We start from the raw sequence: 25,573 nt of genomic DNA, 5'->3' as shown, positions 1-25,573 counted from the left end.
TTAAGGTGGTATCGCCCCAACCCCCTCCCATAGATGGTATCGTCCAATCATCCCTTAGGGTGAGCTCGCCTGCCAGTCCCACAGTGTCTTCGGCTGTCGCCACGCTCCTATGCGGTAGGTCCCCACCCATCACTCCCCTAAGGATATCCTCTTTATTCCCCTCATTCTAACTGGAGCCGTTCCCTGTCTTGAACTTAGTTTCACCGCTTCTCTTAATTCTTGCCTCTCCGTGGGGACACTGGCCCTCGGAAAAGCATGAGGGATTTTGTCCCCAGCGAGCTCCCGTAAGCCCAGAGTATGGTGGCCGACGCGCGCTCCCGCACGCTGATTTTGAATTCCAGGGTATTCTCCCGCAGGCGCCGAGAGGGGCCGCACAGATCCTAGCCTAAGTAATTATCAGCCGGGGACCCCTGCTAGTCTCCCTGAACTGCAAATTACAAAACGCTACTAGCTTCTAACAGACGGCCACCAACGGCTTATTCTGTGGGCGCTGCTATATCGGCTAGCTATGTTGTTTGCAGGTCAGTTGTTTGAAACTACAGGCCCAGCTGGTATTTTTAAAAAATTTACTAGCGATATAGAAAATTTGGCACCTGTGAAATCCCATGGTGGGCCCTCGGTGAAATTAATATGAAGTAGACCAAATATCTACCCAACTTATCAACATCACCCCATCCTGATACAGTGTCCCCATCGTGTTAAATTTGTTGGCTTGTAGCCTCCTAGATGCAGGCAGCGTGTGTATAGGTCGTAGAGAATGTCCGCGCTGGCTTCTTCCTCGGAAGGGTCTAAAAACAGACCCCCGAGGGGCGAAGTGACTTTCCTAAGGCCCAGAGCTCCAATGCCTTCATTGACCTCTGGGTGGGGTGGGGAGTAGGAGAGATATTTAAAGGGGAAAGCCTTCAATACTGTCCCCCCCCCACACACGTGACAGTTAAGGGGCTAGATGGCAGGTAGAGGGCTGATCTGTTGGGGCAGGCCTTCCACCTACTGCTCCCACCTTGTCCCTGTAGCCATGCCATGCTGCACCACCAGGATCCTGCCTGAGACCAGATAGGAGAGAACAGTTTCGAGCCTTGGGGTGGGATCCCTCGCACATACACACAAACCCTTATGTGGGGCAGGGAAGGGATTGCTCAGACTTCAGAGGGTTCTTCTCCAGGACCCCTGCCCCTCCTGAGGACTCAAACAAAAGCAGGGGTCAAAGATCCTCTGGGTCACGCTTGGGGTGCCCTGGTGTGTGAGTCATCCCTTCCTCTTCCTCCTGATCTTGCTCCTCCTCCTCTTCTGTCTTCTCTTGCCCATCTGTGATCTTTTCCTTTCCAGTCCAAGTTTCCTGTAGACACGCTAGGTTAGGTGATAGAAAACAATGTAGGTATTAGTCCTGGGGGGAGGGGAGGTTGTGGTCTGGCAGGAAGGGGGCCAGCCCCACACACTTACCAGTTTCAGCAGTGGGGAGCACATGACCTTCACAGAGAAAATGCTGTAGGGGCTGCTCCTGATGGTGGAAGTACCAGTCTCCCACAACATCTTCAAACTCCTCCAGCATCGTCTCACACTGATCAAATGGGTCAGAAGGAACTATGCTCTGCTGGGCTTTGGAAACCTCCTCTCTATTCTTCACTCCCTTTCTGCCCACCCCACCTTGAAGAGGCAGGTAGCCAGGAGGCTAAACCCTGCTTACTAGCTGTGTGGTCCTCATTCATTCATCAAACATTTACTAGTACCTGTTCTACCAAGTAGACTATTAAACTCTATGTCTCAGGCTTCTTGCCTATAAAATGGGAAATGGTAATAGTACCTACAGTGTGAGGGTGCTTTGAGAGGAAAATGAGGCAGCAGCTGGAAAGTTTGGGAGCCTGAATCTGACACATAGTAGGTGCTCAGTAAGTGGTAGTAGATATTTTTAGCCTCTACTATTACTCCTTGATATGCTCCTGGGCCCACTTCAATCAATGATAGAGTCCTCACTCTGCCCCCTTCTCTCTGCTCAGAGGTGGACCTCCCTAGGATCTAGCTCTCCCCTCAGGCTCCCTTCTCATTGCCCTGGCAGTGCATTACCCCATCCTACCTGCTTCTTGAGGAATGTGACTTCCACGCTGGGCTCGTCCCACAGCTCCAGAGGGATCCCCAGATCCACCTTCACCCCCTTCTGCACCAGACCTTTCAGTGTTACCATGGTCTGACTCTGACCCTGAAAGATAGGAATCTAGAATCAGCCGAGCCCCCTGCCCCACCTCTTTTTTCCCCTTTCTGCCATATCAGCACCGTCAATTACTGGAGACCCAGGGGTGAGCTCCATGAGGGTGAGATGAGGGAGTCTAACAAGGGGGTGGTGACACTCTCCAGAGCTGGAGGGAGATGGGTCCCAGGGGATATCCATTGTTGTTTCTGAAAAGTGGAATGCTGCCCTAGGGAAGGGTCTGACCTTGGCATATCTCAGTGAGCCCTTGTGCTCAGCATGAACACTGTAATCCAGGATCCGCTCACACAAATTCTCCAAGGCCTCTTCCAGCCTTGTCTCTCTGTGGGAAGAGGGGAAACAAAGACTCCTTGGATGCTGTAGGCACTCCCAGGGCTCCCTCAGGGGTTGGAAGGTAAGGGAGCACCAAAAAGAACTCACGAAACACTGTAAGGGACATGTCTCTTCCTCTTGCCCGTGTCCAGCACCTGCCCCAGCTCCAGCACCTCTCGAGATTGGCCAGTGCGACTGAGCTCTTCCTGTAGCTCCAGGCTTAGCAGCTTACACACTAGATGTCCAAAAGGATGTGAAAGACAAACAAACATACCAGCAACTCATTCTGTAGATGAGCAAAAGCAGCAGAACGTGACGGTTACAAGTGCAGACTGTGGAGCCAGACTGGCATGGTTAGAATACTGACTCAGCCACTTAATAGCTATGTGACAATTCCACTGTGCCCTGGCTTCTTCATCTCTAAAATGGAGATAATAATATAATAGGACCTCCTGTGGAGGGGGGTTGTGAGGATTAAATAGATCAATCTACATAAAGCCCCTAGGATAGTGCCTGGCATATAGTGAGCACTGTATGTGTTTGCTTTTATTCTGCAGTTATTTATTGAGCTCCTATATGTACAACAGCAACATAGCAATAAGACCCATGACCCCATCCACAAGACATTGCTGATGCAGTTGGGGACAAATAAAATGATGACAGTGTGCTGTGATGGGCCCTGCACTAGAGGTTAACAAGAGATTTAATCTCATTAGGAAATGCAAAATTCATGAAATTGTCATGTGTTGACTTCCTACCGGCTTGTGATTTCCTTAAGGATGAGCGTTGTGTATGTTCCACCACTGTCTTCCAGCAAATAGCACCTGGCCTGGCATGAAGTGGGTCCCAAAAAAAGGGAGTGGCCTATACAGAAGTGCCACGCAAACTAAACACAGGGCAGGTAACAAAAGTGCCTAAAATGTTCCAGACACTACGCTAGGACCTCAGAGACAGGTACTCTCCTTTCCTCCACGGGCTTAACAATATAGTGGGAGGTGACAGAAAAGGAAGAAGGCTTCCAAAGGAATTGACATCTGAACTGGGCCTTGAAGAACCAAATGCAGAAGGGAGGGTTATTCCAGGCAAAACGAAAAACAGTGTGCTAAGGCACAGAGGTGCAAGAGGATAAGGCAGGCTCGGTGACAGGTGAGAAGTTCAGCGAGGCTGAAGCATGGGCACTTTGAGGAAGGGAGTTGAGGTACCGAAATGTAAGAGAGGTGGGGACCATACAACAGAGACTGTCAAAAATGGCTGTATTCCGACCACAGCAGGAGGCCTGCAGAGATGTTACAGCAAGGACTGACATGACCAGGTCTGTGTGTAGAAAAATGACAGGCGTGGGGAGAAAAGCAGGGACACAAATGAAGGAGAGGTTAGGTCCAGGTCATGCAGAATACTGATAATGAAATTCAGTGTGGAGTGAGGTGAAGGGAAAAAGAATCCAGGGAAGAAATTAAAGTCAGGAAAGCAACAAAACTAGGAAACCACGGCACTCAATGGCCCAGCTCTTAAGTGTCCCTTCTCAGCTGCACACGTCCCCCACCGCTGTGGTGCAGCCATATAAGATGCTGTTCACAGTAAAATCCATAAGTATGCATCCTCTGCAAACCCTTACACCTACAGGGAACCTCCTCCACTTATGTGGCCTCCTCTCTCCTTTATGAGCTTCAAGGGCTTATTTCCTTACCTCCAAACCTGCCCCGGGAGAGCGTGGGGCCTGTAATTTGAGAGCGTCTCTGAAAGGGTGGAGCAGAGGATGGCCAAAAGGTATGAGCCTCATACCCAGCTCCTGCAGGTTCCCCAGACTTAGGTTTAGTGACATGGGGGAAACACACTTCAGATGCTCAGTAAAGTGGGCCATCCTGGGCACGATCTCTGAACTACAATTCCCACAAATCACTGGGGCTACGCTACTAAGAAAAAGCGGGCTCCCTCTGGATGTCCTATGGGAATTGTAGTGCCATAGTTGTGGGGTAGCGCTCTACGTTCCCTCCTTTGACCCCCTTCAAATTCAGCCAGAGTCTCCCTGAGGTCTTCAAAGAGATCTAGTGACCCACCCATCATGGTCCATTTGGTTCGGCCCAGACTAAAGAGATGGGCAGAGGGATGCGAATAGGGGCTAGCTACTCCCTTCAGATACCTTCGCATTTGCTGGGCAAGCGTTCTGTGTCATCGTCCTCCTTCGACGTCCCAACCCAAGCGCCGTACGCAGCCAAAATGAAAAGCAACATTCCCAGCCGCACGGGTCCCATGACAAAGTGCTCTCCAAACCAACAAAGTGCTCTCCAAACCAACAACCCCTTGCCTTCAAACCAACTTCGTGAAGGCAGCGGGCCCTTTAAATTTCGAGGCGGTGTCAGCGGGAACTTCTAGCCAGCCTGGCTTGCGAGGCGCACGCGCAGTCCCGGCCGGAAAGGAGGTGGAGCCTCATAGCGCTCCTGGCTGTCCCGCCTCGGTTTTGTGGCGCCTCTTGGGGTCCTGGCCGCCGGGTAGTGAAGGAATAAACTGAAGTTAATTGCAGTAGGAGTATGTGCTCCTTACACGTAGACTGAGAAACCCGTTTTTTATACCACTTCAGGCCGTGAGCCTAGGAGACTCATTCCGGCTCGGGGAAGGGGCAGCGACTTGCTCTCCGTCTCTACCAGGACCTGCTCCCGGGAGGGGGCGGGGCGAACATGGCGCCGAGCGCCGGGTGAGCGGTGCTTTGGCGGCGGTGAGAGACTTTTAATGCGTGGGGCGTTCGGCTGGTGGGGAAGGGTCTGAGTGCTACCCGGGACTAGGCCCTTTGAAGGGCCCATGTGGGAACCGGGAGGAGGGCGGTGGGTTGTGTGTCCGTGCGGGGGGACTCCGTACGTGTATGTTTGCATTGGGGGATGTTGGGGGGATGAGGTGGGCTCTCAGCGCCTTCTTTCGCGCTGTACCCGTTGCCTGGGGACCTTCGATTCGCTTCCTTGCCGGGGAAGCCACTACCCAAGTCTAGCTCATGTTAACCATCTTCTGTGAAGCTTTCCTGCCGACTCCACTGACCTGAGGGGCTCCTGAGGCCGTAGTGTGTTTCGTGAGCTGTTTACTGGCAGAGGGTACGGAGGGTATTGAAGGATTAGTAAGAGTTCGCCATTGACCTGGGACACGACAGCGTCTTGTTTACCCAGTGCCGGGCACAGAGTATGTGTTGAATAAATGTTTTCCATGAACGTACGACTTAAAAGTGGAGGCGGAGACCAAATTCTCTTTCGCCCCCGTGCTCACCCCTCCAGAACGCCCCCATCAGTACCTCACCGTCAGTCCTAAACACTTTGACCTTAGTCTTCCTAATGCTAACTCCAAGCGAGCCACTCTCCTTTTGGCCACAAAGCAGGTTCCAAACTTGGACCTATATCTTGTTCATCAAGAGAATAGTGGTGCCATGTATTCACTGAGCCCCTACATCTCTAAGCCCTACACTTCATTAATTTATTCAGCAAGTATTTACTGAGTACAGTGTCTCCGGCACCAGTCCGGGGTCTTGGAATACATCAGTGAACACAAAGGGAAGGTGGTGGTGGTGATAAACAATTAGAAATGATACAGTGTATATTAGCAGATGTTAAATTTTTCCGTGGGGGAAAAAAGAGCAGAGTGGGGTTGGAGTGTGGTATTAAATAGGGTGATGGGACTAGGCAGCCAAGCTAACATCTGGGGAAGAGTATTCAAGGCAGAAGGAAAAGAGCAAAGGCCAAAAAGCAAGAGCTTGCCTGTGAGGTTTGAACAGCAGGAGGAGAATGAGGCTGGATCAAGATGGAAGAAGGAAGGAAAACAGATCAGAGATGTGATTGGAGTGAGGGCAAATTATGAAGGGCCTTATAGACTATAATTAGGATTTTGGATTTTACTATAGGGTAAATGTGGAGCCATTCCAGGGTTTTGAACAAAAAAATGACCCAGTCTGATTTATGTTTTGACAGAATCAGTCTGGCTGCTGTGTTAGGAAGAGATGTGGGGAGCAAGGGTGGAAGCAGGAAGCCCTTGTCAGGAGACTATTGGAATTAGCCAGGCGAGATATGGTGGTGACTTGGGCATGCCGTTGGGAGTGGAGGAGTCAGGTTGGATCACCCAACTGATTTGATGTGAGGGCTCACATAAAGAGTGAGTGCCTGGATAGATGGCATTGCCATGAAGATGAAGAAAACAGGCTGGACCTGGTGGGGAGTGAGAGATCAGGAGTTCAGCTGTAGAAGAGATTTAAGTCGACAGTTTGATATACAACACTGGTGTTAGGAAGACCGCCCTGGGCTGGGGATAGAAATTTGGCCATCCGCCTATAAGCAATACTGAAAATTGAGGGTAGTTGACATTACCAAAGAAATTAAGTGTAGCTACAGAAGAAGACCAAAGACTGAGCCCAGGACGCTCCAGCATTAGGCAGTTTTATTTATGTATTTTTTTAAGATGAGAAGAGGAAGAACTTGTCAAGGAAACCGAGGGGGGTGGGGTGGCCAGTGAGATAGGAGGAAGCCAGGAGAAGGTAGTGTGCAGTGCAGTGAAGAGTGTCTTCAGGAGGGAGTAGTCTAGCTATACTAGATGCTGCCAGCAGGTCAAGTCTGATGATGACAGAGAGTGGACCTTGGATTCCACAGTGTGGAGTCATCGGCGACCTTGAGCTGTTTCAGGGACCTGGTGGGGTCAAAAGCTTGATTGGAGTAGGTGCAAGAAAGGAAAGGAAGTAGAAACAGTTAGGATAATTCTTTCAGGGAGTTTAGTTGCAAGGAGGAGCCGAAACATGGGGCTCTTCTAGAGAAAGTGGAATGAAAAGTAACATTTTTTTTTTTTAATTTTTCAAATGTTTTTGTTTTTGAGAGAGAATGAGAGCGTGAGCAGGAGAGGGGCAGAAAGAGAGGGAGACACAGAATCCAAAGCAGGCTCCAGGCTCTGAGCTGTCAGCACAGAGCCTGATGGGGGGCTCGAACTTGAGAACTGTGAGGTCATGACCTGAGCCAAAGTTGGATGCTTAACCACCACCCAGGCACCCCAAATTAACATTTAAAATTTTTAATTGTGGTGAAATACACATAACATAAAGCTCACCATCTGAAACCATTTCAAGTGTACACTTTAGCGGGATTAAATACATTCATGATGTTCTACAACCGTCACACCATCCATCTCCAGAACTCTTCATGTTGTAAAACCGAAGCTCTGTCATTATACACTAACTCCCCATTCTTCCTCCCCTAGCCACAGCAACCCCATTCTGCTGAGTCTATGAATTTGACTCCACTAAGAACCTCATAAAAGTGGAATCATAACACTGTTTGCCCTTTTCTGGCTCCCTTATTTCACTCTGCATAGTGTCCTCAAGGTTCACCCATGTCGTAGCATGTGTCAGAATCACCTTCCTTTTTCAGGCTCGATACTAGTCTGGTGTATGGATAGACGACTGTCTTGTTTTCTTGAGAAGGGAGAAGTAAGTGCATTTGGGAGGCTGATGGGAACCATCGACCAAGTAGGTTGAAAATGTGGTGGTGATGCAGGGAGACGGAAGCAGTGTTGGAGTTGGCAAGGGGCACAAATGACTTCTCTACGGTAACAGGCAGGAAGGCAGAAGATGTGGGCGCCAGTGCTGTTAGGTTGGTGGATGCAGTGGGAGTCTATGGGGGTCTCTTCTAATGGCGTAAAGTGCGGAGGAGAGGTTGTATCATGTAGGACAGGGGGACTGAGTGCACGGAGGTGTGGTATGATTGTCAGGCAGTTTGCGATCATTGGGGCACTGGGTGGCTCAGTTGGTTAAGCATCTGACTCTTTTTGTTTTTGTTTTTTTTTTGAAAGACGGAGAGAGAGAGAATCCCAAGCAGGCTCCACACTGTCAGAACAGAGCCCTACACAGGGCTTGAACCCACAAGCCATGAGGTCATGACCTAAGCCAAAATCAAGAGTCAGACACTACCGACCAAGACACCCAGACGCCCCAAGTGTCTGACTCTTGATCTCAGCTCAGGTCGTCTTCTTCTTCTTCCTTCTTCCTTCTTCCTTCTTCCTTCTTCCTTCTCCCCCTCCCCCTTCTCCCCCTTCTCCCCCTTCTCCCCCTTCTTCTCCTCCTTCTTCTTCTCCTCCTTCTTCTTCTCCTCCTTCTTCTTCTTTCTTCTTCTTCTTCTTCTTTTTTCTTTCTTCTTTTTTTTTGATGTTTATTCATTTTGAGAGAGAGAGAAAGCGGTGGGACAGGCAGAGGGAGAGAGAGAATTTTAAGCATGCTCCACACCCAGCATGGAGCCTGACACAGGGCTTAATCTCATAAACTAAGAGATCATGACCTGAGTGGAAATCAAGAGTCATACGCTCAACTGACTAGCCACCCAGGCACCCCTCATCTCAGGTCTTGATCTCAGGGCTGTGAGTTCAAGCCCTGCATTGGGAAGAAACCCAAAGCTGGGAGGATGTAAGTAACTTGCCCAAATAACCCAGCTAAGTAATCTAGGGCCAGGATTTAAATTGAAGACACGTCTGTTCTCGTATATCTCACTTGCATGGCACCTGGCACAGAATCAGAGCTCAGTACATTTTGTTGAACCGGGTCAGATCACTACCTGCTTCTCTTACACCCAATACTAATTACACGGAGATGGACACGTTGATTTTTTTATTTCTGCCCACCCCATACCCCTGCCAGGTCTCCCATCTTTCCACCCTGGGGTATCACTCTTTGGGGGAGGGAGAGAGAGGCTCCAGAATGGCTGAGGAGAAGAAGCTGAAGCTCAGCAATACCGTGCTGCCTTCAGAGTCGATGAAAGTGGTGGCCGAGTCCATGGGCATCGCTCAGATCCAGGAGGAGACCTGCCAGCTGCTGACAGACGAGGTCAGCTACCGCATCAAGGAGATTGCACAGGTACCCCAACTGCTCCACCCAGCCCTTCGTTGTGTTAAGAATGCTGCCCAGGCCCCCTTCTTCCTCAGGCTCTTGAGTTGATGTTTGTTCTCCCACCCCCAGGATGCCTTGAAGTTCATGCACATGGGGAAGCGGCAGAAGCTAACCACCAGTGACATTGATTACGCGCTGAAGCTAAAGAATGTCGAGGTGATTGAGACATGTGGGACTGAGGTTGGCAGGGTTGGTGGGGGGCAAGATGGTGAGACCCGTCTTCCCTGACACTGCATTTGCCTTCAGTCATGCCTCCTTGGGCTCCCTTCTCATCTCAATGTCTCTTTCTCTCTCTCTCTCTCTCTCTCTCTCTCTCTCCTGATCCAGCCACTCTATGGCTTCCACGCCCAGGAGTTCATTCCTTTTCGTTTTGCCTCTGGTGGGGGCCGGGAGCTTTACTTCTACGAGGAGAAGGAGGTTGATCTGAGCGACATCATCAATACCCCTCTGCCCCGGGTGCCCCTGGATGTCTGCCTCAAAGGTTGGGGCAGGGATCGCAGGGTGGCGGGGAGGAGGAAAAGGGGTTGAGGAGGCTCACAAGTGAAGAAGCCCTCAGCGTGAGATCACTAGGGAGTTGCAGGAAGTGGGGACAGGACGGAAAGCACATCCCTGGTATGGAGTGACTCCCTAGTGTCCATGTCCAGCCGTTCAACTTGACACCTTCTTTCCTCACAGCTCATTGGCTGAGCATTGAAGGCTGCCAGCCAGCTATACCTGAGAACCCACCCCCAGGTAACCTCATCTGTGCCCAAGGCCCAACCCTCTCTATCTCATGTCCCCTCTCCTTCCTTTATATCCCCTGCCACTCTCGTCACTCCTGCTGTGACGGCTTTCCCACCAGCTCCCAAAGAGCAGCAGAAGGCTGAGGCCACAGAACCCCTGAAGTCAGCAAAGCCAGGCCAGGAGGAAGATGGACCCTTGAAAGGCAAAGGTCAAGGGGCTGCTCCAGCCGACAGCAAAGGTCAGTATTGCTAGGCTGGGCCCCTCGGTGCTCCTGCCAGATGGCGATTTGTGAGGTGGCTGAGGGCAGGGCAAGGGGTGACACCTATGGCTGGAGAGCCCTGGAAAGGATCAGGAAACCTGAGAGGAGCCAGGTCCTGGGTCTCACCGGGCAGGGAGCAAAGGTTTGTCCGGCTCTAGGCCTCTTCTGGAGCCTTCGTGTTCAAACCTGTCTTGGCAATTCACACAGGGAAAGAGAAGAAGGCACCACCCCTGCTGGAGGGGGCCCCTTTGCGACTGAAGCCCCGAAGTATCCACGAGCTGTCCGTGGAGCAGCAGCTGTACTACAAGGAGATCACTGAAGCGTGTGTGGGCTCCTGTGAGGCCAAGAGAGCGGTGAGGCCCTGCCGACCTGCTTCTCCCCGCCTGGGGCATTCCTTCTCTCTGGAGTTCCAAGAATCCCTCCCCATCTCTGCCCCTCCGCGTCACTTGCTCCCTCCCCACTGCAGGAGGCGCTGCAGAGCATTGCAACGGACCCAGGGCTCTATCAGATGCTGCCGAGATTCAGCACCTTCATCTCGGAGGGGGTGAGAGGAGGCAGAAGGGCAGGACCCAGAATGAGGTTCCGGGCGGTGAGGAGGCAGCAGGGGGAGCTCATCGGAGGGTCTCACTGCCCTGTCACTTCCCCTTCTGGCAGGTCCGTGTGAATGTGGTGCAGAACAACCTGGCCCTGCTCATCTACCTGATGCGCATGGTGAAGGCGCTGATGGACAACCCCACGCTGTATCTAGAAAAATACGTGAGCGGCCCTGCCCACCCACCTTTCAGCCTAGGGTCGGGGCACCTGGTTGCCACCAACAGGAAGCCATCCTCAGAATTGGCCAACTTGCCACTTCTCCCTTAGGTCCATGAGTTGATTCCAGCTGTGATGACGTGCATCGTAAGCAGACAGCTGTGCCTGCGGCCAGATGTGGACAATCACTGGGCACTCCGGGACTTTGCTGCCCGCCTCGTGGCCCAGATCTGCAAGCATTTCAGCACGACCACCAACAACATCCAGTCCCGGATCACCAAGACCTTCACCAAGGTGAGCAAAAATGAGGAGTGTAGACGATCTTGCGTCTCCACCCCAGGGTGGTGACCAGGGCAAAGAGCTTCACCCACACCAGAGGCGGTTCAGCGTGGCTAGAGGAAGTGACAGTGGAAAGATGCGGGAGATGGACAGGGACTGGCACCTGGGCCACATCTGTAGTGTTGTAACAATCTACAACATAAGTGTGTTCGCGAGACTTATTCCGTAACAATTAGCCTCTCGGGCCCCTTTCCCCATTATATCTTCCTTCCCCTTGCAGAGCTGGGTGGACGAGAAGACTCCATGGACTACGCGGTATGGCTCCATCGCAGGCCTGGCAGAGCTCGGACACGATGTGAGGCCCCCGGCGCGGGGAACACTGCAAGAAAGGAGGCATCGTGGGTCCTAGTGGGCAAGGGCCCCACCTGCAAGGCCCTGTGGTGACCCGAGGGCCCTGGCTTGTCCCCTTCCTTTCCAACAGGTGATTAAGACTCTGATTCTGCCACGGCTGCAGCAGGAAGGGGAGCGGATCCGCGGTGTCCTGGACGGCCCCGTGCTGAGCAACATTGACCGCATTGGAGCTGACCATGTGCAGAGCCTCCTCCTGGTGACTAGAACCCCTGTCCCTGCCCTCCCCCCAGTCCTTCCCCCCACCACTCCCCCCCCCCACACACACACAGGCACGACAATCAGTAAACAGCTGTTGTCTTTTATTCACTCATTGCATTTGCCTCATGTGTTCTGAGCCCAATACTGTTGTGCAGATGGAGAGACAAAGGCAAGAGGTTAAGTAAGAAATAAGAGACCTTAACCGTCAGCCTGTGACCCTGCTTAGACTGGACCGCCCCTGAGGCTTCCCCATCACTGTGCTGCATTCCATGCAGGGCATCCCCCTGTGGACCAGCCACCCCTTAGAAATCACAAGTGTTTTCAGCAAGTTTCCCCATCCACGCTGGTGCTGCCTGGGGATCCTCACACACACTGCCAGCCCAGCAGCCCGGCCTGCAACACAACGCACTGGAGTAATGGGCAGTTTCCTTTCTCACCCCTTCCTTGTCACTTCCTGAGTGTCCCAGCCCTCCACCTACCTTGTTTTTCTTTGCTTTCTCTGCAGAAACACTGTGCCCCTGTTCTGGCAAAGCTGCGCCTACCACCTGACAATCAAGATGCCTATCGGGCAGAATTTGGGTCCCTCGGGCCCCTCCTCTGCTCTCATGTTGTCAAGGCCCGGGCCCAGGCTGCTCTGCAGGCTCAGCAGGTCAACAGGACCACTCTGACCATCACTCAGGTCAGGGACTGGGGGGAAGAGGGGTCTGGTGAGGAAACACGTGGGAAGGGGGCAAGCAGGGGGGACAGGGCCATGGTTCCCTTCAGGGTGGGGGACTCACAGACGCACGCTTGCTTTTGTAAAACACAGGGCCCTCTGAGTGAGACTTGGGGGATCTGAGTCCCCTTAGTGGATGATTCTTCAACCCAAGGGAGACCCTCTGAGGAGCAGCAATAAGTGCCCCTCCTTTTCACATTTCCTTCCTGCCTCTTCTTTGTGCAGCCCCGGCCCACGCTGACCCTCTCCCAGGCCCCTCAGCCTGGCCCTCGGACCCCTGGCTTGCTGAAGGTCCCTGGCTCCATTGCACTGCCTGTGCAGACCTTGGTGTCTGCGCGAGCTGCTGCCCCGCCTCAGCCTTCCCCTCCTCCAACCAAGTTTATTGTCATGTCCTCATCCTCCAGCGCCTCATCCACTCAACAGGTACTGGGACTCAGGTGGGACTGGGGAGGGTGCGGAGCACGACCAGGGTTACCTCCAAGTACCCTGGGGGCCCCAGAGTAGAGCCCAGTCCCCCCTGGGCCTAAAGACAGGAGCAGGAAGGAGCAATTCACGGAGGCCATAAGGCATAGCTGCTCATCCTGAGCTCGGGTCTCAGGCCTACAGGCACCTGAGCAGGTGAATGAATCATCAACTCTTCTGCCGGAACAGGTGAATTCTCCCCCAGGCAGTGCCTCTCCTTTCTCCCCCCAGGTCCTGTCCCTCAGCACCTCAGCCCCTGGCTCAGGCTCCACCACTACCTCTCCCGTCACCACCACGGTCCCCAGCGTGCAGCCCATCGTCAAGCTGGTCTCTACTGCCACCACCGCACCCCCTAGCACTGCTCCCTCTGGTCCGGGCAGCGTCCAGAAGTACATCGTGGTCTCTCTTCCTCCTACAGGGGAGGGCAAAGGAGGCCCCACCTCCCATCCTTCTCCAGCTCCTGCCCCATCCTCAGCCCCCTCCCCGCTTGGGGGCAGTGCCCTCTGTGGGGGGAAACAGGAAGCTGGGGATAGCCCCCCTCCAGCTCCAGGGACTCCAAAAACTAACGGCTCCCAGCCCCCTGGCTCTGGCTCCCCTCAGCCTGCGCCTTAATGCTGTCACACATCTGCCAACCTTCTTCTCTCCCCGATTCTCTCTCTCTCTCTCTCTCTCTCTCTCTCTCTCTCTCACACACACACACACACACACACACACACACACACACACTAGGTGGAAGTAATGGTTTGCTTCTTCCATGTTACTTTTAGATATTATACAGCCAGTTCCTCAGAATAAAAGTTTGATTTGTAAATTCTGATCCACCCCGGCCTTTCCTGTGTCAGGTACCACAGGAAGGTCAAATATGTCAACTAGGACTGGTCTCCTGGACTCTCAGGACTCAGGACATTTCATCCAGGTCCATGACCATGGTCTGGAAGGGTGGAAAAGACAGTATCGTCCTTCTCTGGTTCCACAGACTACTGCCTTTGCTGCCCGCATCCTCGTCTGGGGAGCCTCAGATCCGAATGACGTAGGCATCACTGTGGCTCAGATGTCGCACCCACTTGTGGGGGTTGGCATTGCCGCAGGGTCTGAACGCCAGCCTGAGGAAGCGCACCTGGAGGCCAGAGCATGTGTGCCGGGGAAGTTCAAAAGAGAGGCTGGCGGGGCCCAGCCCCAGCGGAGGGGCCGTGGTGGAGGGTCCTTGGCCAGAAGGCCCAGGGAGACCTGGAACATCCATCTGTGAGGGACAGAGGCCAGGGAAGGGTGCTGAGGGCACAGAGGAGGGAGGGCATGGGGCTCAGGTCCAGTGCATGAGGAGGGGTGGTTGGGGCTAAACATGCCGCTGGAAGAGAGGGTCTCAGGGAGTCGGCAGCTCGTACCTGGAAAAGGCCTGACAGCTGGGAGCCGCCTTGCACCCGAGGCAGGTCCCAGTGGAGGGCTCCATCCCCGAGCTCTGCCTTCTGTTCAGGGCCGCTCAGCTCCTGAGACAGGCTGAAGTTTGGGGATGACAGGCGCTGTGCTCAGCCTGCCTTCCTGGGACAGGCTGGTCCCACCCTCCCTGCCACCACCCTGTCACCCTGGGGAAGCTGGCAAAACCTCCCGGGCCCTGTGGCTGCAACACTAACCTAATCACCCCTCGCGGCAGGGGAAGGTGCAGCCTGACGTTGAGAGCTTGGCTGCCAAGAAGAGAGGAACAGAGTCAGCCCCGGGAAGGCAGTGACTCGTCCCCCCTCTTCAATAATGCCACTAGCACAGGTGTTACACCCACCCCCTTTCCCAGCCTTCCTGTCTCTAACTGAATGGGATTCCGAAGCTGACGGACGCATCCGAAGGGTGAAGCAACAGGTATTTGGGCCCTGTGTCCTGCCCCACGATACTGAACGAGGCCTGGCTAACCCCCTACTCGTACCTCTTCGGGGGCAGGTCACATCGTAACTTCAGGTAAACCTGGAGCCTGGGTGAAAGGGATGGTTCTGTTACTCACTGGCCTCTCACCATCCCCACCCGGGACCCCCATGCAGGGCTGCTGCGTAGGTCGGTCATGCCCCCAAGCAGGAGAGAGAAGGGATGATATCCAGCCCAACTCCACTAAGGGCTGAGTCTGCATAGGAGGGAGGGTGCCTTTTTCTGACTTGTACCTGTTACCATCCCTCCTCCACAATGCGCTTTGGGAACAGATGTGCATTAGCTTGGACTTCGGGAAAGTTCTAGAAGAGAAAAATGGCCTTACCTGCCTGAGCCTCGGTCCCACTGCACAGAGGGAAAGAGCCGGAAGGGGAGTGGGGAGGGGAGGTCGTCTGAGAGTTGGTACCGCATCACAGTCAGCTGAGACCAGACAGGAATGGAGGTCAGTTTGGTCTCCTCACACCTGAACTTGCCTCCCTTCCCAACGGAGGATGGAAAGTGCTAGGCCAGCCCAATCCTGACCTCGCCCTGAGGGGGCTGCAAGCGGAGGATTCGATGAGACTCAAACTCCTCAAGGAGCACTGAGCTGTGAAATGAGACCTCATCCACCCGGATTCCTGGGCCGTAACCTGGAGGGAAAGAAAGTGTCCTCTCCTAACCCAGGTTGTGGGTGAGAAGAGCAGCAAGGTGGTAGCTGGGGGAAAACCCATCTCTGTTCCATGAAACTTTTGGTGGCAACCTGTACCTAGGAGAGAAGGACCCCTTTTCTTCTCACCTCTCAGTTCTGACTTCCCCACACAAAACTCTTCTGTCAGGCCAATGCGCATCTCTGTCACAGAAAAGAACAGAAAAGGCCACCAGATACCAACATTCACATACCACCAAGGAGTCCGTTCCAAACCCCACCCTGGGCTAAGCCTGCAGACTTCTCACCAGAGCCACTGGGAAGAAAGCTCTTGAGCCGGATCTCTCCCTGCACGTCTACCTTCAGCAGCGAGCCCTGAGAAGAACGGAGAGATCAATGTCCCGAGGTGACACCCCGCCCCTGACCCCATACATTTCCCAAAAGCCGTTTATCCTCTGCTCTAGGGCTGGGGGCCCAAACTCACGTTAGATGCTATCAGTACAGACAGCCTCTCGACCACATCCAAAAACACTTCATTCTTTTGGCTCTGAAGAAGAGAGGGGATTTGGAGGCTGAGTGACCTGTGTTGTAAAGTGCATAGGCAGAAAGGACAGGCCAGTGGAAGCTAGGGCCCTGGGGTGGGGACATGGGGAAGGGAAGGGATTGTCCACGTCTGGGAACACCAGGATCTCGTTCTCTGGTGTTCCAGGAAAAACTCAGAGGGTCTGATGCATCTCACCTGGTCAGAGCGGCTGGACAGGACAGGGCGGCTGGCTGCACTGCTGGGGGCCACTTTGCTCTGCTGCGTCTCAGCCCCAAACTGTAAAGCACCCAAAGCAAGCAATCTTCAGGTTTGACACTACCCACCACCCCTCCTCCTCCTCTTTCCCTCGACTGACCAAGCCAACACTGCTGAGGTCAAAGAGACTGAAGGGCTTGCTGACCACAGCCTCTGTCTGGATGAAGTTTCTCAGCATCTCTGTGGATGTGGTCTGCACGTAGCCATAGTCCTGTGGGCAGAGGAAGGACAGCCTGTGGGAGGTCAGTGGAGGGAAGGGGTGGAAATGAATGGACTTAGCCTCCCACCCACACTGCATATCTGCAAGGAATGGGGTGCAGTGAGGGAAATGCTTGGCCCTTACCAGCACTTCATCCAGGAGCTCATAGACAAGAGCCACGTTGCGGGAGATGGTCCCCTCGCCCAAGGAGCCACAGTAATCGCCCAGGAGAGTGGCCAACCTGAGAAAACGAGTCGGAGTGTGCATATGCCCCTCCTGTCAGATCCCCGCGCCCAGGTGCCCAGCCCTGCCTTCCTCACCGGGAGAGCAGCTCTAGGAGGCTGAAGGGAGAAATGTTCTCTGAAGTCGTGGCCACCAAATAGAGGCCGCTGTGTCTGATGTGAATAAAATGACGGTCATCGTGGTGCTGAGGCAGAGGTGGGGAAGAAGCATTAGGAAGAGAGCTGTGATTAAGGGCCCGTGAGACTTCCTAACAGTGTGCCTTGAGAACCCTGGGCATCCCCCCTGGGGTCCAGCTTCCTGACATGTCAGGGGAGGTAACCAATAGTACCCACCCCGGAGTTGCGGGGGGAGTGGGACGTGAGAGGAGCCTGTGCCTGGTGCATTGTTAGCTCTTGATAAACTTGAATTCACATTATTTGGCGTAACGTACCCCCCAAGCGGAAGCTCTCAGGGAAAGAGCCCTGGGAGGAAGGAGGCGCCCTCCCCACCCGCCCCCTGCCCGCGAGGCGCATCCCCCACTCCCCGCCACTGGTTACCATGACAACCGGGGACTCATCTCCGGGCAGTCCCGTCAGCTTCCGGTAGAAGAGCTCGGCCACATCCCGACCACCACTGTCCCCGCGGACTGACCGGGTGGAAGAACAGCTAAGGAGCCAGCGATACAGTCAGGCCCCGGGGCACCACTCCCACCCAGAGCCCCCCCTCCTGCCCCGTAGGTCAAGGATACAATCCTTGTAGATGAGCGGGTCCCCTTTGGAGGAAAGAATGAAGAACTGGGAGATCATGGCGGCTCTGGAGAGTAGGCAGGGAGACAACGAAAGTTGGGCCTGCCCCGCCCTGCGGCCCCGGAACAAAAGGACGAGCGTACGCTGGCCCTTTAAGAGCAATTCTCCTCCCGCGCCACCTCAGACCGCGGGAAACCGGCGTCCGCCCCGCCTTTCCGTCCCGGTTCAGGAGCCTCTTCCCTGTCACTCAGCCCAGGCTCGCCGGGTGATTGGCCGAGGCTGGGGCCGGCGGTGAGTGGGAGGGGCAAAGAGCCTCCTCTTTGATAGGCCCGCACGCGGCGGCGCCGGTCACGTGAGGGAGGACGTTTCGCGCCAATTTCGGTTGGTCCGCAGCAGCGCGCCGCGCGTACGTTTTCTGCTGTCCCGGGAGTGAGATCTTTGAACCTGCCAACTGCTGCCGCACGGGCGATGGCAGTTAAGGACTATGTGCTCGAGAAAGGTGAGGGTATGCCAGTCTGGGGGGAGCGTCCTACGCGGAAAGCCTCCCGGCTAACACCTGTTTGTGTGGGCTGGAGTCCTGGGGGGCTGGGCTCGGCGCGCGAGGCCAAAGGCAGGTTCGGGAGGCGGCGGGGCCAAGGCAGAAGGTGCCTGGGAGGCGCGCGGGCCTCCTAGTTCGGAGAAGAGCCGGTTATCGTGTCTGGGGAAGGAGTGGGGGTCGTGGGGCCGGGGGCGACAGACAGCCCGACTCGGGGCTCCATAGGGGGAGAGTCGCGCCCAGGAGAGACCGGGACCTCAGGAGACCCTGTGCAGGGGCCTTTCGCCGCAGGGACGGACACCCGGATCCGCTTCCGTCTGCGCCCTTAGGCATTCGGAGTGCCCGCGTTCTCGGGAGACGCGCCGAAGCCCCGAGGGCGGGCAGGCCCGGGCCACTGAGCGCCGCTATTGGCCATTTCAGGCCAACCTCCAAGCGGAAGTGAAGGCGGGCGGAAGTTGCGCGACGTTGCTGGAGGGAGTGTCGTGTGTAAACAGTGTCCTTCCGCGCGGCGGCCTTGGAGAGAGCTGCTCAGGGTGGGGGCGTGCCTGGAATCGGGGGGTTTAGCGGGAGGCCAAGAGAGGAGGTGGTGGGGTGGGACGGAGTGGCCCGGGACAGGCAGGCCAATTGCCGGACGGGATCCCGCCTTGGCGGAAGAATCCCGGGCTGTGAGGCGGCTGCATCTGGGCCCATGTGCTTCTTTGTTTACTAAGAGCGGAAGCAGTGGCGGGAGAGGGGGTGGGGTGGAGGACGGGCTTGGTGGAGATATTTAGGAGGCCGAAAGGAAAGGGAGAATCGTGCGCAAGGAAGAGAAGTGGGGAACCTTGAGATCTGAGTGTGTGGGAAGCTTTTGGAAAAGGGTACTGAGATTTTTTTAAGGCAGAAACTGGAATTCCCCTCGGGGGAGGTTTTTGGGTAATGTTCTTAACTGCCAGGGGCCCCTTCTTCCCTAGGTAAAAACAGACTTGTTAAAAGGAGTTCTGCCCTACTCCGGGAGAACTAAGTAGACTTACTTAGATTTTTAGGTAAACTGACAAATTCATATATTTTGTAAAGAGAGTGAGTTCTTTAGATCCACATCAAGGGAGCTTGGGTAAAGTATCTGAGACAGATTATCATGACTTTACATTTTCCTTACAGAAAAGGTTAAAAAGTTCCTGCAAGAGTTTTACCAGGATGATGAATTTGGCAAGAAGCAATTCAAGTACGGGAACCAATTGGTGAGTCTAAGATGAAGTGGAGGAATTGGGTGGTGGCTCGAGGAGCTGTTAAGAGGGGGCCTGGTTTGTTTCTGCAAGCATAGAAGTGAGTGACGCATTTAGCATTCTATCTAATGTCTGGTAAGTGAATTTAAGTCTACGTGCACGATGATTAAGATGTTTTAGAAGTTTGGAGGCTAAGAAGTAAGTGTTGCTTTGTTCCTCTCTCCTGTGGGTGGTGGGCACTGCTGAGCATGGTAAACATGGCTCTGTTGTGTCTTCCTTGCCCCAGGTTCGACTGGCTCATCGGGAACAAGTGGCAATGTACATAGACCTAGATGATGTAGCAGAGGACGACCCTGAGTTGGTGGACTCCATTTGTGAGAATGCCAGGCGCTACGCAAGGCTCTTTGCTGATGCTGTGCAAGAGCTGCTTCCTCAGTACAAGGAGAGAGAGGTGAGTGGTTGCAGGAAAATGCAAAGCGAGAAACGGGTTGCTTTTGGGAAGCTTCTCAGATACTGGTGTTTTTTGAGCTGGCAGAAATAGGGCAATTAATTTCTGCCTGGTGCCCTTTACTATCTTTCCTTTTCCTCTTTCTGCCATTCATTGTTTTCTGTCTTTAGGTGACTAATAAAGACGTCCTGGATGTTTACATTGAACATCGGTTGATGATGGAGCAGCGGAGCCGGGACCCTGGGGCAGTCCGAAGCCCGCAGAACCAGTACCCTCCTGAGCTCATGCGCAGATTGTGAGTGGTCTCAGTGGGGAAGGGTGTGGGAATTTGTTCTCTGGGACTTGAATAACTACTGTTTTCTTCTCCTAGTGAGCTGTACTTTCACGGGCCAAGCAGTAACAAGCCTCGCGTGATACGGGAAGTACGGGCTGACTCTGTGGGGAAATTGGTAACTGTGCGTGGAATCGTCACTCGTGTCTCCGAAGTCAAACCCAGAATGGTGGTGGCCACTTACACTTGTGACCAGTGTGGGGCAGAGACCTACCAGCCGGTATGTGTGGAGAAAAGAATAGGAACACATTTATTGTTAACAGTTTCCTTAAGAACTCATTTTGTCTATCGGTGTTAACCTGTCATCGCGTCGGTTGTGAGACACGACTGCATATTCACCTTTCATTCTCTTTTTGGTACCCAGTGGTCTTTCCATCCATTTTGTGTTCTTGGTGCCTATGGTTACTGACTTGGGATAGGTCAAGGCACTCTGAGCAGTTTGTGGTACGTGCCACGAAGAGGAAGTGTGATTCATGTGACTGGTTTCCTTTGGTGTTTCCTTTCTCATATCCCAGATCCAGTCCCCTACTTTCATGCCCCTGATCATGTGTCCCAGCCAGGAGTGCCAGACCAACCGCTCAGGAGGACGGCTATATCTGCAGACACGTGGCTCCAAATTCATCAAATTCCAGGAGATAAAGATGCAGGAACATGTGAGTTTGGGGTATGTGGCCCAGGGCCCAGGGAAGGTGGAGACTGGGTGTCCACTCGAATTCTGCAGTCATGTACAGAGTGAAAGAAAGCAAGAAAAACAAAAGAGGCTGAAACCGAGAAGTTCCTTAGAGCAGGAGGGAGGTTTAACTGGAACTTACTGGTGGAGTAAAGAAGGGGTAAAAACGATCTCTGGCTCTCTTTTCCTGTTGGCGCATCTGAGGCTGAGAAGCAGGAGGTGGGAGGCCTGGGCAGGGAAGGTGAGGTCCTCATCGACTTCGTGTTCCTTTCTCCCGCCTGTGCGCCTTCTCCCTTGTAGAGTGACCAAGTGCCTGTGGGGAACATTCCCCGTAGCATCACAGTGCTGGTAGAAGGAGAGAACACGAGGATCGCCCAGCCTGGGGACCACGTCAGTGTCACTGGCATCTTCTTGCCGATCCTGCGCTCTGGGTTCCGACAGGTGGTGCAGGTAAGTGAGGGGTTTGAAAGGAGGAGGAAACTTCTTCTTTCCTTCTCGTTCCCTCCCTCCTCACTGCTCCGCAGAGAGAACAGTCAACAGCAAAGTAGCACAGGGTTTTGTCAGGAACTCCTGGGAGAGTCACGTGAACAGGCAAGTTCAAGGGCCTTCATCCGTACCCTGGCATTCTCCTCCCCAAGGGTCTCCTCTCAGAAACTTACGTGGAAGCTCACCGGGTCGTGAAGATGAGCAAGAGTGAGGACGACGAGTCTGCGGCCGGAGAGCTGAGCAGGGAGGAGCTGAGGCGAATTGCAGGTGAGGGGCCTGACGAAGCCTGGGAACAGAGGTTCCTTCCCAGCACCCCCATCCCGCTCTCAATGTTCTGTATAAACTTCTGTGCAGAGGAAGATTTCTATGAGAAGCTGGCCGCCTCCATCGCCCCGGAGATCTATGGGCATGAAGATGTGAAGAAGGCCCTGCTGCTCCTGCTGGTGGGAGGGGTGGACCAGTCTCCTCGGGGCATGAAGATCAGGGGTGAGCGGGGAAACAAGGGGGGCAGCCAGGAGGGAGGAAGGATGTCAGCCGCTGTCCCATGACACAGATCAGATCTGTGACCTCCGTGTCACAGAGTAAGAGTCTGTAGCTTGGTCTCCTGGGCGCAGGGAGGGAGGAGGGGAAGGGATGCTGGGTGTCGGGGCAGATTTCAAAGGTACGGGTCTCTGTCGTTGGGCAGCTTGCACTCAAGCCTCACCCGGGGCTTTCCTCCCTGCCAGGCAACATCAACATCTGCCTGATGGGGGATCCAGGTGTGGCCAAGTCTCAGCTTCTGTCTTACATCGATCGCCTGGCGCCCCGCAGTGAGTATTGGGCCCTAGGAGAAGTACCCATACCAGCTGGGGTGGAGGGGGGACCACCACACTGCTTCTCCTTGGGGGGGGGGGGGGGGGGAGCTGGTGCTGCACGGATCTTCAGCCGCCTCGGGAAGGTCTGGTCCCGGCGCAGGCCTCATTTCTGCCCTGTTCTTCTTTCGTTGTTCTTTTCCTCTGCTTCAGTGTGTCTGTTTTTTTCCTGTTCCTGCCATTTAGGCCAGTACACAACGGGCCGGGGCTCCTCAGGAGTGGGGCTCACGGCGGCTGTGCTGAGGGACTCCGTGACTGGAGAGCTGACCTTGGAGGGGGGGGCCCTCGTGCTGGCTGACCAGGGGGTGTGCTGTATCGACGAGTTTGACAAAATGGCCGAGGCCGACCGCACGGCCATCCACGAGGTCATGGAGCAGCAGACCATCTCCATTGCCAAAGCCGGCATTCTCACCACGCTCAATGCCCGCTGTTCCATCCTGGCTGCCGCCAATCCTGCCTATGGGCGCTACAACCCTCGCCGCAGCCTGGAGCAGAACATACAGCTTCCTGCTGCACTGCTCTCCCGATTCGACCTTCTCTGGCTGATCCAGGACCGGCCTGACCGAGACAATGACCTACGGTGAGTGAATCCAACATTCGAGGACACGTGTGCCCTAACGATCTGAAGGGAGAGAGAAGACCTCAGAAACCCCCTCCGATTCCCTGCTTGTGGAAACTCCAGAGCCTTCCCCTCTTACTGCAGGAACTAGTCCACAGTTATTTAGGGAAATGGAGGGGTGGGACTGAAACACTGGTGATTTCCTGGGAGAGCCTCCCTCCTGCGCTGCGAAGATGGCGGAGCGAAGGCACACAGGTCAAGAGACAGGGTGTGGGATGTGTAGCCCCAAGAGGAACGTTTTCTAGCTGCCTTCACTCTTCCCAGGTTGGCCCAGCACATCACGTATGTGCACCAGCACAGCCGCCAGCCGCCAGCCCAATTTGAACCTCTGGACATGAAGCTGATGAGGTAGGAGAGCTGCGGAAAGGCCAGTGTGCTTGACCCATAGCCATGTGTGGCAGCATCTTGGGCTGATCTGTGTCTCCTGGAGAGCTTTCCATTCTGGGTCATTTTTCACTGCCACTCACTCTGCTCTGTGGGGTCTGTGAACAGGGGGTCCAGGCACCCCAGGTCTGGCTTCACAAGAAGAACCAGCATCAGAACCTTTCACACCCACCACCTGCCCGTCTCAGGGTTGAGGCAGGTTCAGACCAGAGCTGGATGCTGCTCGGTGGACTTGATGTTGCCATTTTCTCCGCAGGGTGGATCGCCTGGTGATCCCCCAACCTCCTTCACTTTCACTTTCTCTTGAAGTAAATGAAATGTATTTCTGCTCCCTTTAGTCACATCTTAGGTTCAGGGGAAGGACTTTACCATCTTTTATAGGTGGATCTGTCTTACTGGTATAAAGATCCTTTTTCCGGAAAATTAGGAGTAACTTGGAACGTGCTATTTACAGAAACCCATCCGTGACATTCAAGTTAATTTGTTCTTCCTACTTAAAACTGCTCCCCACCCTAGAGTATTTTCTTAAATGCCAAACTCTCCTCTCCCGCGAACCTTCTCTCCCGTAGGCGCTACATAGCCATGTGCCGGGAGAAGCAGCCCACAGTGCCAGAGTCTCTGGCGGACTACATCACAGCCGCATACGTGGAGATGAGGCGGGAAGCTTGGGCCAGCAAGGACGCCACCTACACCTCCGCCCGGACGCTACTGGCGATCCTGCGGCTGTCCACTGCTCTGGTGAGTGCGCGGTCCCACTCCGCCAGCGGGTGGTCCGCTCGGACTGCCCGGGCACCCGGTGCAGCACGCTCCTCCCGCGGCCGCCTCCCTCCCACTCAGGCCCTGCTGGTGCTAAAGTGCTGACAGTGCAGATAGCGGTCCTGCGTGCTACCGCACTGTGGGTACTTGCTGCTCCAGCAGGGCACGCACGGCGTCCCTGGAGGGAAAGGCCTTCTCCCCGCTCTTCCGGCCCCCCCTGCAGGGCCGGCAGGGTTCACTTCACTGCCTGTGTCCTGGATCCTTGCTAGAAACCCGCACTTCTGTCCGTACACCTTGGACCTTAGTCCTGGGGGCTCCAAAGTGCTGTTCGTGCAGGTAGTGTGATTACCCGACCTACTGCTGAGCTAGCACTTCCCGAGCCCCGGGGACGCGACCTCTCTGCCATTGCCTTCTTAGCCGAGCTCCCTGTGCTCTGTCAGCACTGTCACAGAGCACTGTCGTGGTGGGGAGCCCGGGGGCGCTCAGCGGGGTCTGGTCTCCCGCACAGGACAGCTGAACCCGGGACTGGCCAGCGTTGAGAGGCGGAGACTTGGGCAATTGCTGGACGCTGCCCGCGCATTGCACTTGTCTCGGTCTGACAGTGCCGGCCCCGTGCTGCGGACGCTGGGGGGGGCGGGGGGGGGGCGGCGGGGGGGGGGCGGCGGGGGGGGGGCCTCTGCTCGCGCCCTGTGGGCTGCCTGCTGAAAGCTAGAGCGAGGGGGTCCCCTGACCGAGTTCCATCCCCTCCCGTTTCCATCTCTCCCCCCCTTTCCCGCAGGCACGGCTGCGGATGGTGGACATGGTAGAGAAGGAAGATGTGAACGAAGCCATACGGCTAATGGAGATGTCCAAGGACTCGCTTCTGGGTGACAAGGGGCAAACGGCGAGGTGAGTGGTTTAAACAACGAAATCAGGAGTCACCTTGACCGTCTCATCCTTATGGCTTCTGCATCCACACGTACGTCACGTGACGTTGGCTTTGGAGTTGTACCACTGGCCTGTGTTCCCGACGTGCCGCCTGTTGTTTGTACTCTGACCTTACACAGCCATGCTGTTCCCTTCAGGACCCAGAGACCGGCAGATGTGATATTTGCCACGGTCCGGGAGTTGGTCTCAGAGGGCCGAAGTGTCCGGTTTTCAGAAGCGGAGCAGCGCTGCATCTCCCGTGGCTTCACACCTGCCCAGTTCCAGGCGGCTCTAGATGAGTATGAGGAGTTAAACGTCTGGCAGGTTAATACTGCCCGGACACGGATCACTTTTGTTTGATTCCAACCAGCTTGAGACCCTGGGGTCCACTCTGCGTCCCGTGTGCCGACCCACCCCTTCCTGGAACGGTCTGATGATGCCTTTGCAGGGAGAGGAGGGACCTGCTCTTTTCTCCTGAGCTGCACTTGTTTTATTCTTTTTGCTAATAAAGCATGTGTAGGTTGCTGTATTCTGTTCATAGAAGGTATCGTGAGTTTTCTAGATTCCTATCTTGTTCACTCTGAATTTACTGTGTAAAGCACCCATTTTGCCTGCCCACACTGATGTTCCTTGCTGCTTCCCAGACTAAATTCTGGGGGTTATAGACAGGGATGTGCCAAGG

General features: G+C 54.6%; 4 protein-coding genes and 1 long non-coding RNA gene across 10 annotated transcripts; 3 read left to right on the top strand and 2 right to left on the bottom strand.

Annotated features, from left to right (window-relative positions):
* The first annotated feature begins 90 nt into the window (after nt 1–90).
* Nucleotides 91–14,015, top strand: TAF6 (TATA-box binding protein associated factor 6). 3 transcript variants are annotated; one of them, XM_058710866.1, is made up of 15 exons: nt 91–114; nt 9,159–9,374; nt 9,477–9,563; nt 9,735–9,888; nt 10,083–10,139; nt 10,249–10,368; nt 10,597–10,742; nt 10,856–10,933; nt 11,044–11,145; nt 11,251–11,433; nt 11,699–11,773; nt 11,900–12,025; nt 12,533–12,706; nt 12,968–13,165; nt 13,436–14,015. In XM_058710866.1, the coding sequence occupies exons 2-15, from the start codon at nt 9,219–9,221 to the stop codon at nt 13,814–13,816; spliced, it is 2,037 nt and encodes a 678-aa protein (XP_058566849.1). In that variant the 5' UTR covers nt 91–114; nt 9,159–9,218; the 3' UTR covers nt 13,817–14,015. The 3 variants fall into 3 exon arrangements, with proteins under 3 accessions (XP_058566849.1, XP_058566848.1, XP_058566850.1); XM_058710865.1 differs by lacking the exon at nt 91–114 and adding an exon at nt 4,961–5,228; XM_058710867.1 differs by lacking the exon at nt 91–114 and adding an exon at nt 5,190–5,207.
* On the bottom strand, nt 550–4,786 carry CNPY4 (canopy FGF signaling regulator 4). Its single transcript, XM_058710881.1, has 6 exons — nt 4,656–4,786; nt 2,624–2,750; nt 2,429–2,525; nt 2,072–2,194; nt 1,441–1,558; nt 550–1,347 (listed from the first exon to the last, which is right to left on the bottom strand). The coding sequence occupies exons 1-6, from the start codon at nt 4,765–4,767 to the stop codon at nt 1,202–1,204; spliced, it is 723 nt and encodes a 240-aa protein (XP_058566864.1). The 5' UTR covers nt 4,768–4,786; the 3' UTR covers nt 550–1,201.
* Nucleotides 13,941–17,920, bottom strand: AP4M1 (adaptor related protein complex 4 subunit mu 1). Of its 2 annotated transcripts, XM_058710876.1 has the most exons (15): nt 17,706–17,920; nt 17,515–17,603; nt 17,056–17,162; nt 16,880–16,976; nt 16,637–16,747; nt 16,477–16,557; nt 16,222–16,284; nt 16,046–16,112; nt 15,888–15,941; nt 15,635–15,741; nt 15,438–15,532; nt 15,117–15,161; nt 14,833–14,883; nt 14,587–14,698; nt 13,941–14,444 (listed from the first exon to the last, which is right to left on the bottom strand). In XM_058710876.1, the coding sequence occupies exons 1-15, from the start codon at nt 17,761–17,763 to the stop codon at nt 14,220–14,222; spliced, it is 1,362 nt and encodes a 453-aa protein (XP_058566859.1). In that variant the 5' UTR covers nt 17,764–17,920; the 3' UTR covers nt 13,941–14,219. The 2 variants fall into 2 exon arrangements, with proteins under 2 accessions (XP_058566859.1, XP_058566860.1); XM_058710877.1 differs by lacking the exon at nt 14,833–14,883.
* Nucleotides 15,741–16,750, top strand: LOC131501150 (uncharacterized). The gene is made up of 2 exons (XR_009256662.1): nt 15,741–16,143; nt 16,447–16,750. It is a non-coding gene; the product is annotated as an uncharacterized LOC131501150 (long non-coding RNA).
* A 129-nt stretch (nt 17,921–18,049) lies between the features above and the next one.
* On the top strand, nt 18,050–25,420 carry MCM7 (minichromosome maintenance complex component 7). Of its 3 annotated transcripts, none has more exons than XM_058710862.1 (15): nt 18,050–18,202; nt 19,376–19,455; nt 19,727–19,891; nt 20,059–20,183; nt 20,259–20,439; nt 20,735–20,872; nt 21,190–21,339; nt 21,528–21,642; nt 21,730–21,861; nt 22,101–22,184; nt 22,413–22,806; nt 23,110–23,193; nt 23,799–23,967; nt 24,764–24,873; nt 25,050–25,420. In XM_058710862.1, exons 1-15 carry the CDS (start codon nt 18,172–18,174, stop codon nt 25,249–25,251), a joined length of 2,160 nt encoding a protein of 719 aa, XP_058566845.1. In that variant the 5' UTR covers nt 18,050–18,171; the 3' UTR covers nt 25,252–25,420. The 3 variants fall into 3 exon arrangements, with proteins under 3 accessions (XP_058566845.1, XP_058566847.1, XP_058566846.1); XM_058710864.1 differs by lacking the exon at nt 18,050–18,202 and adding an exon at nt 18,686–18,771; XM_058710863.1 differs by lacking the exon at nt 18,050–18,202 and adding an exon at nt 18,841–19,095.
* The last annotated feature ends 153 nt before the right edge of the window (nt 25,421–25,573 follow it).

The sequence above is a fragment of the Neofelis nebulosa genome, chromosome 18 (assembly GCF_028018385.1).
Source record: "Neofelis nebulosa isolate mNeoNeb1 chromosome 18, mNeoNeb1.pri, whole genome shotgun sequence".
NCBI classification, from domain to species: domain Eukaryota; kingdom Metazoa; phylum Chordata; class Mammalia; order Carnivora; family Felidae; genus Neofelis; species Neofelis nebulosa.
Note: the sequence above shows the minus strand (reverse complement) of the source record. Positions and strands in the feature narration are given on the sequence as shown.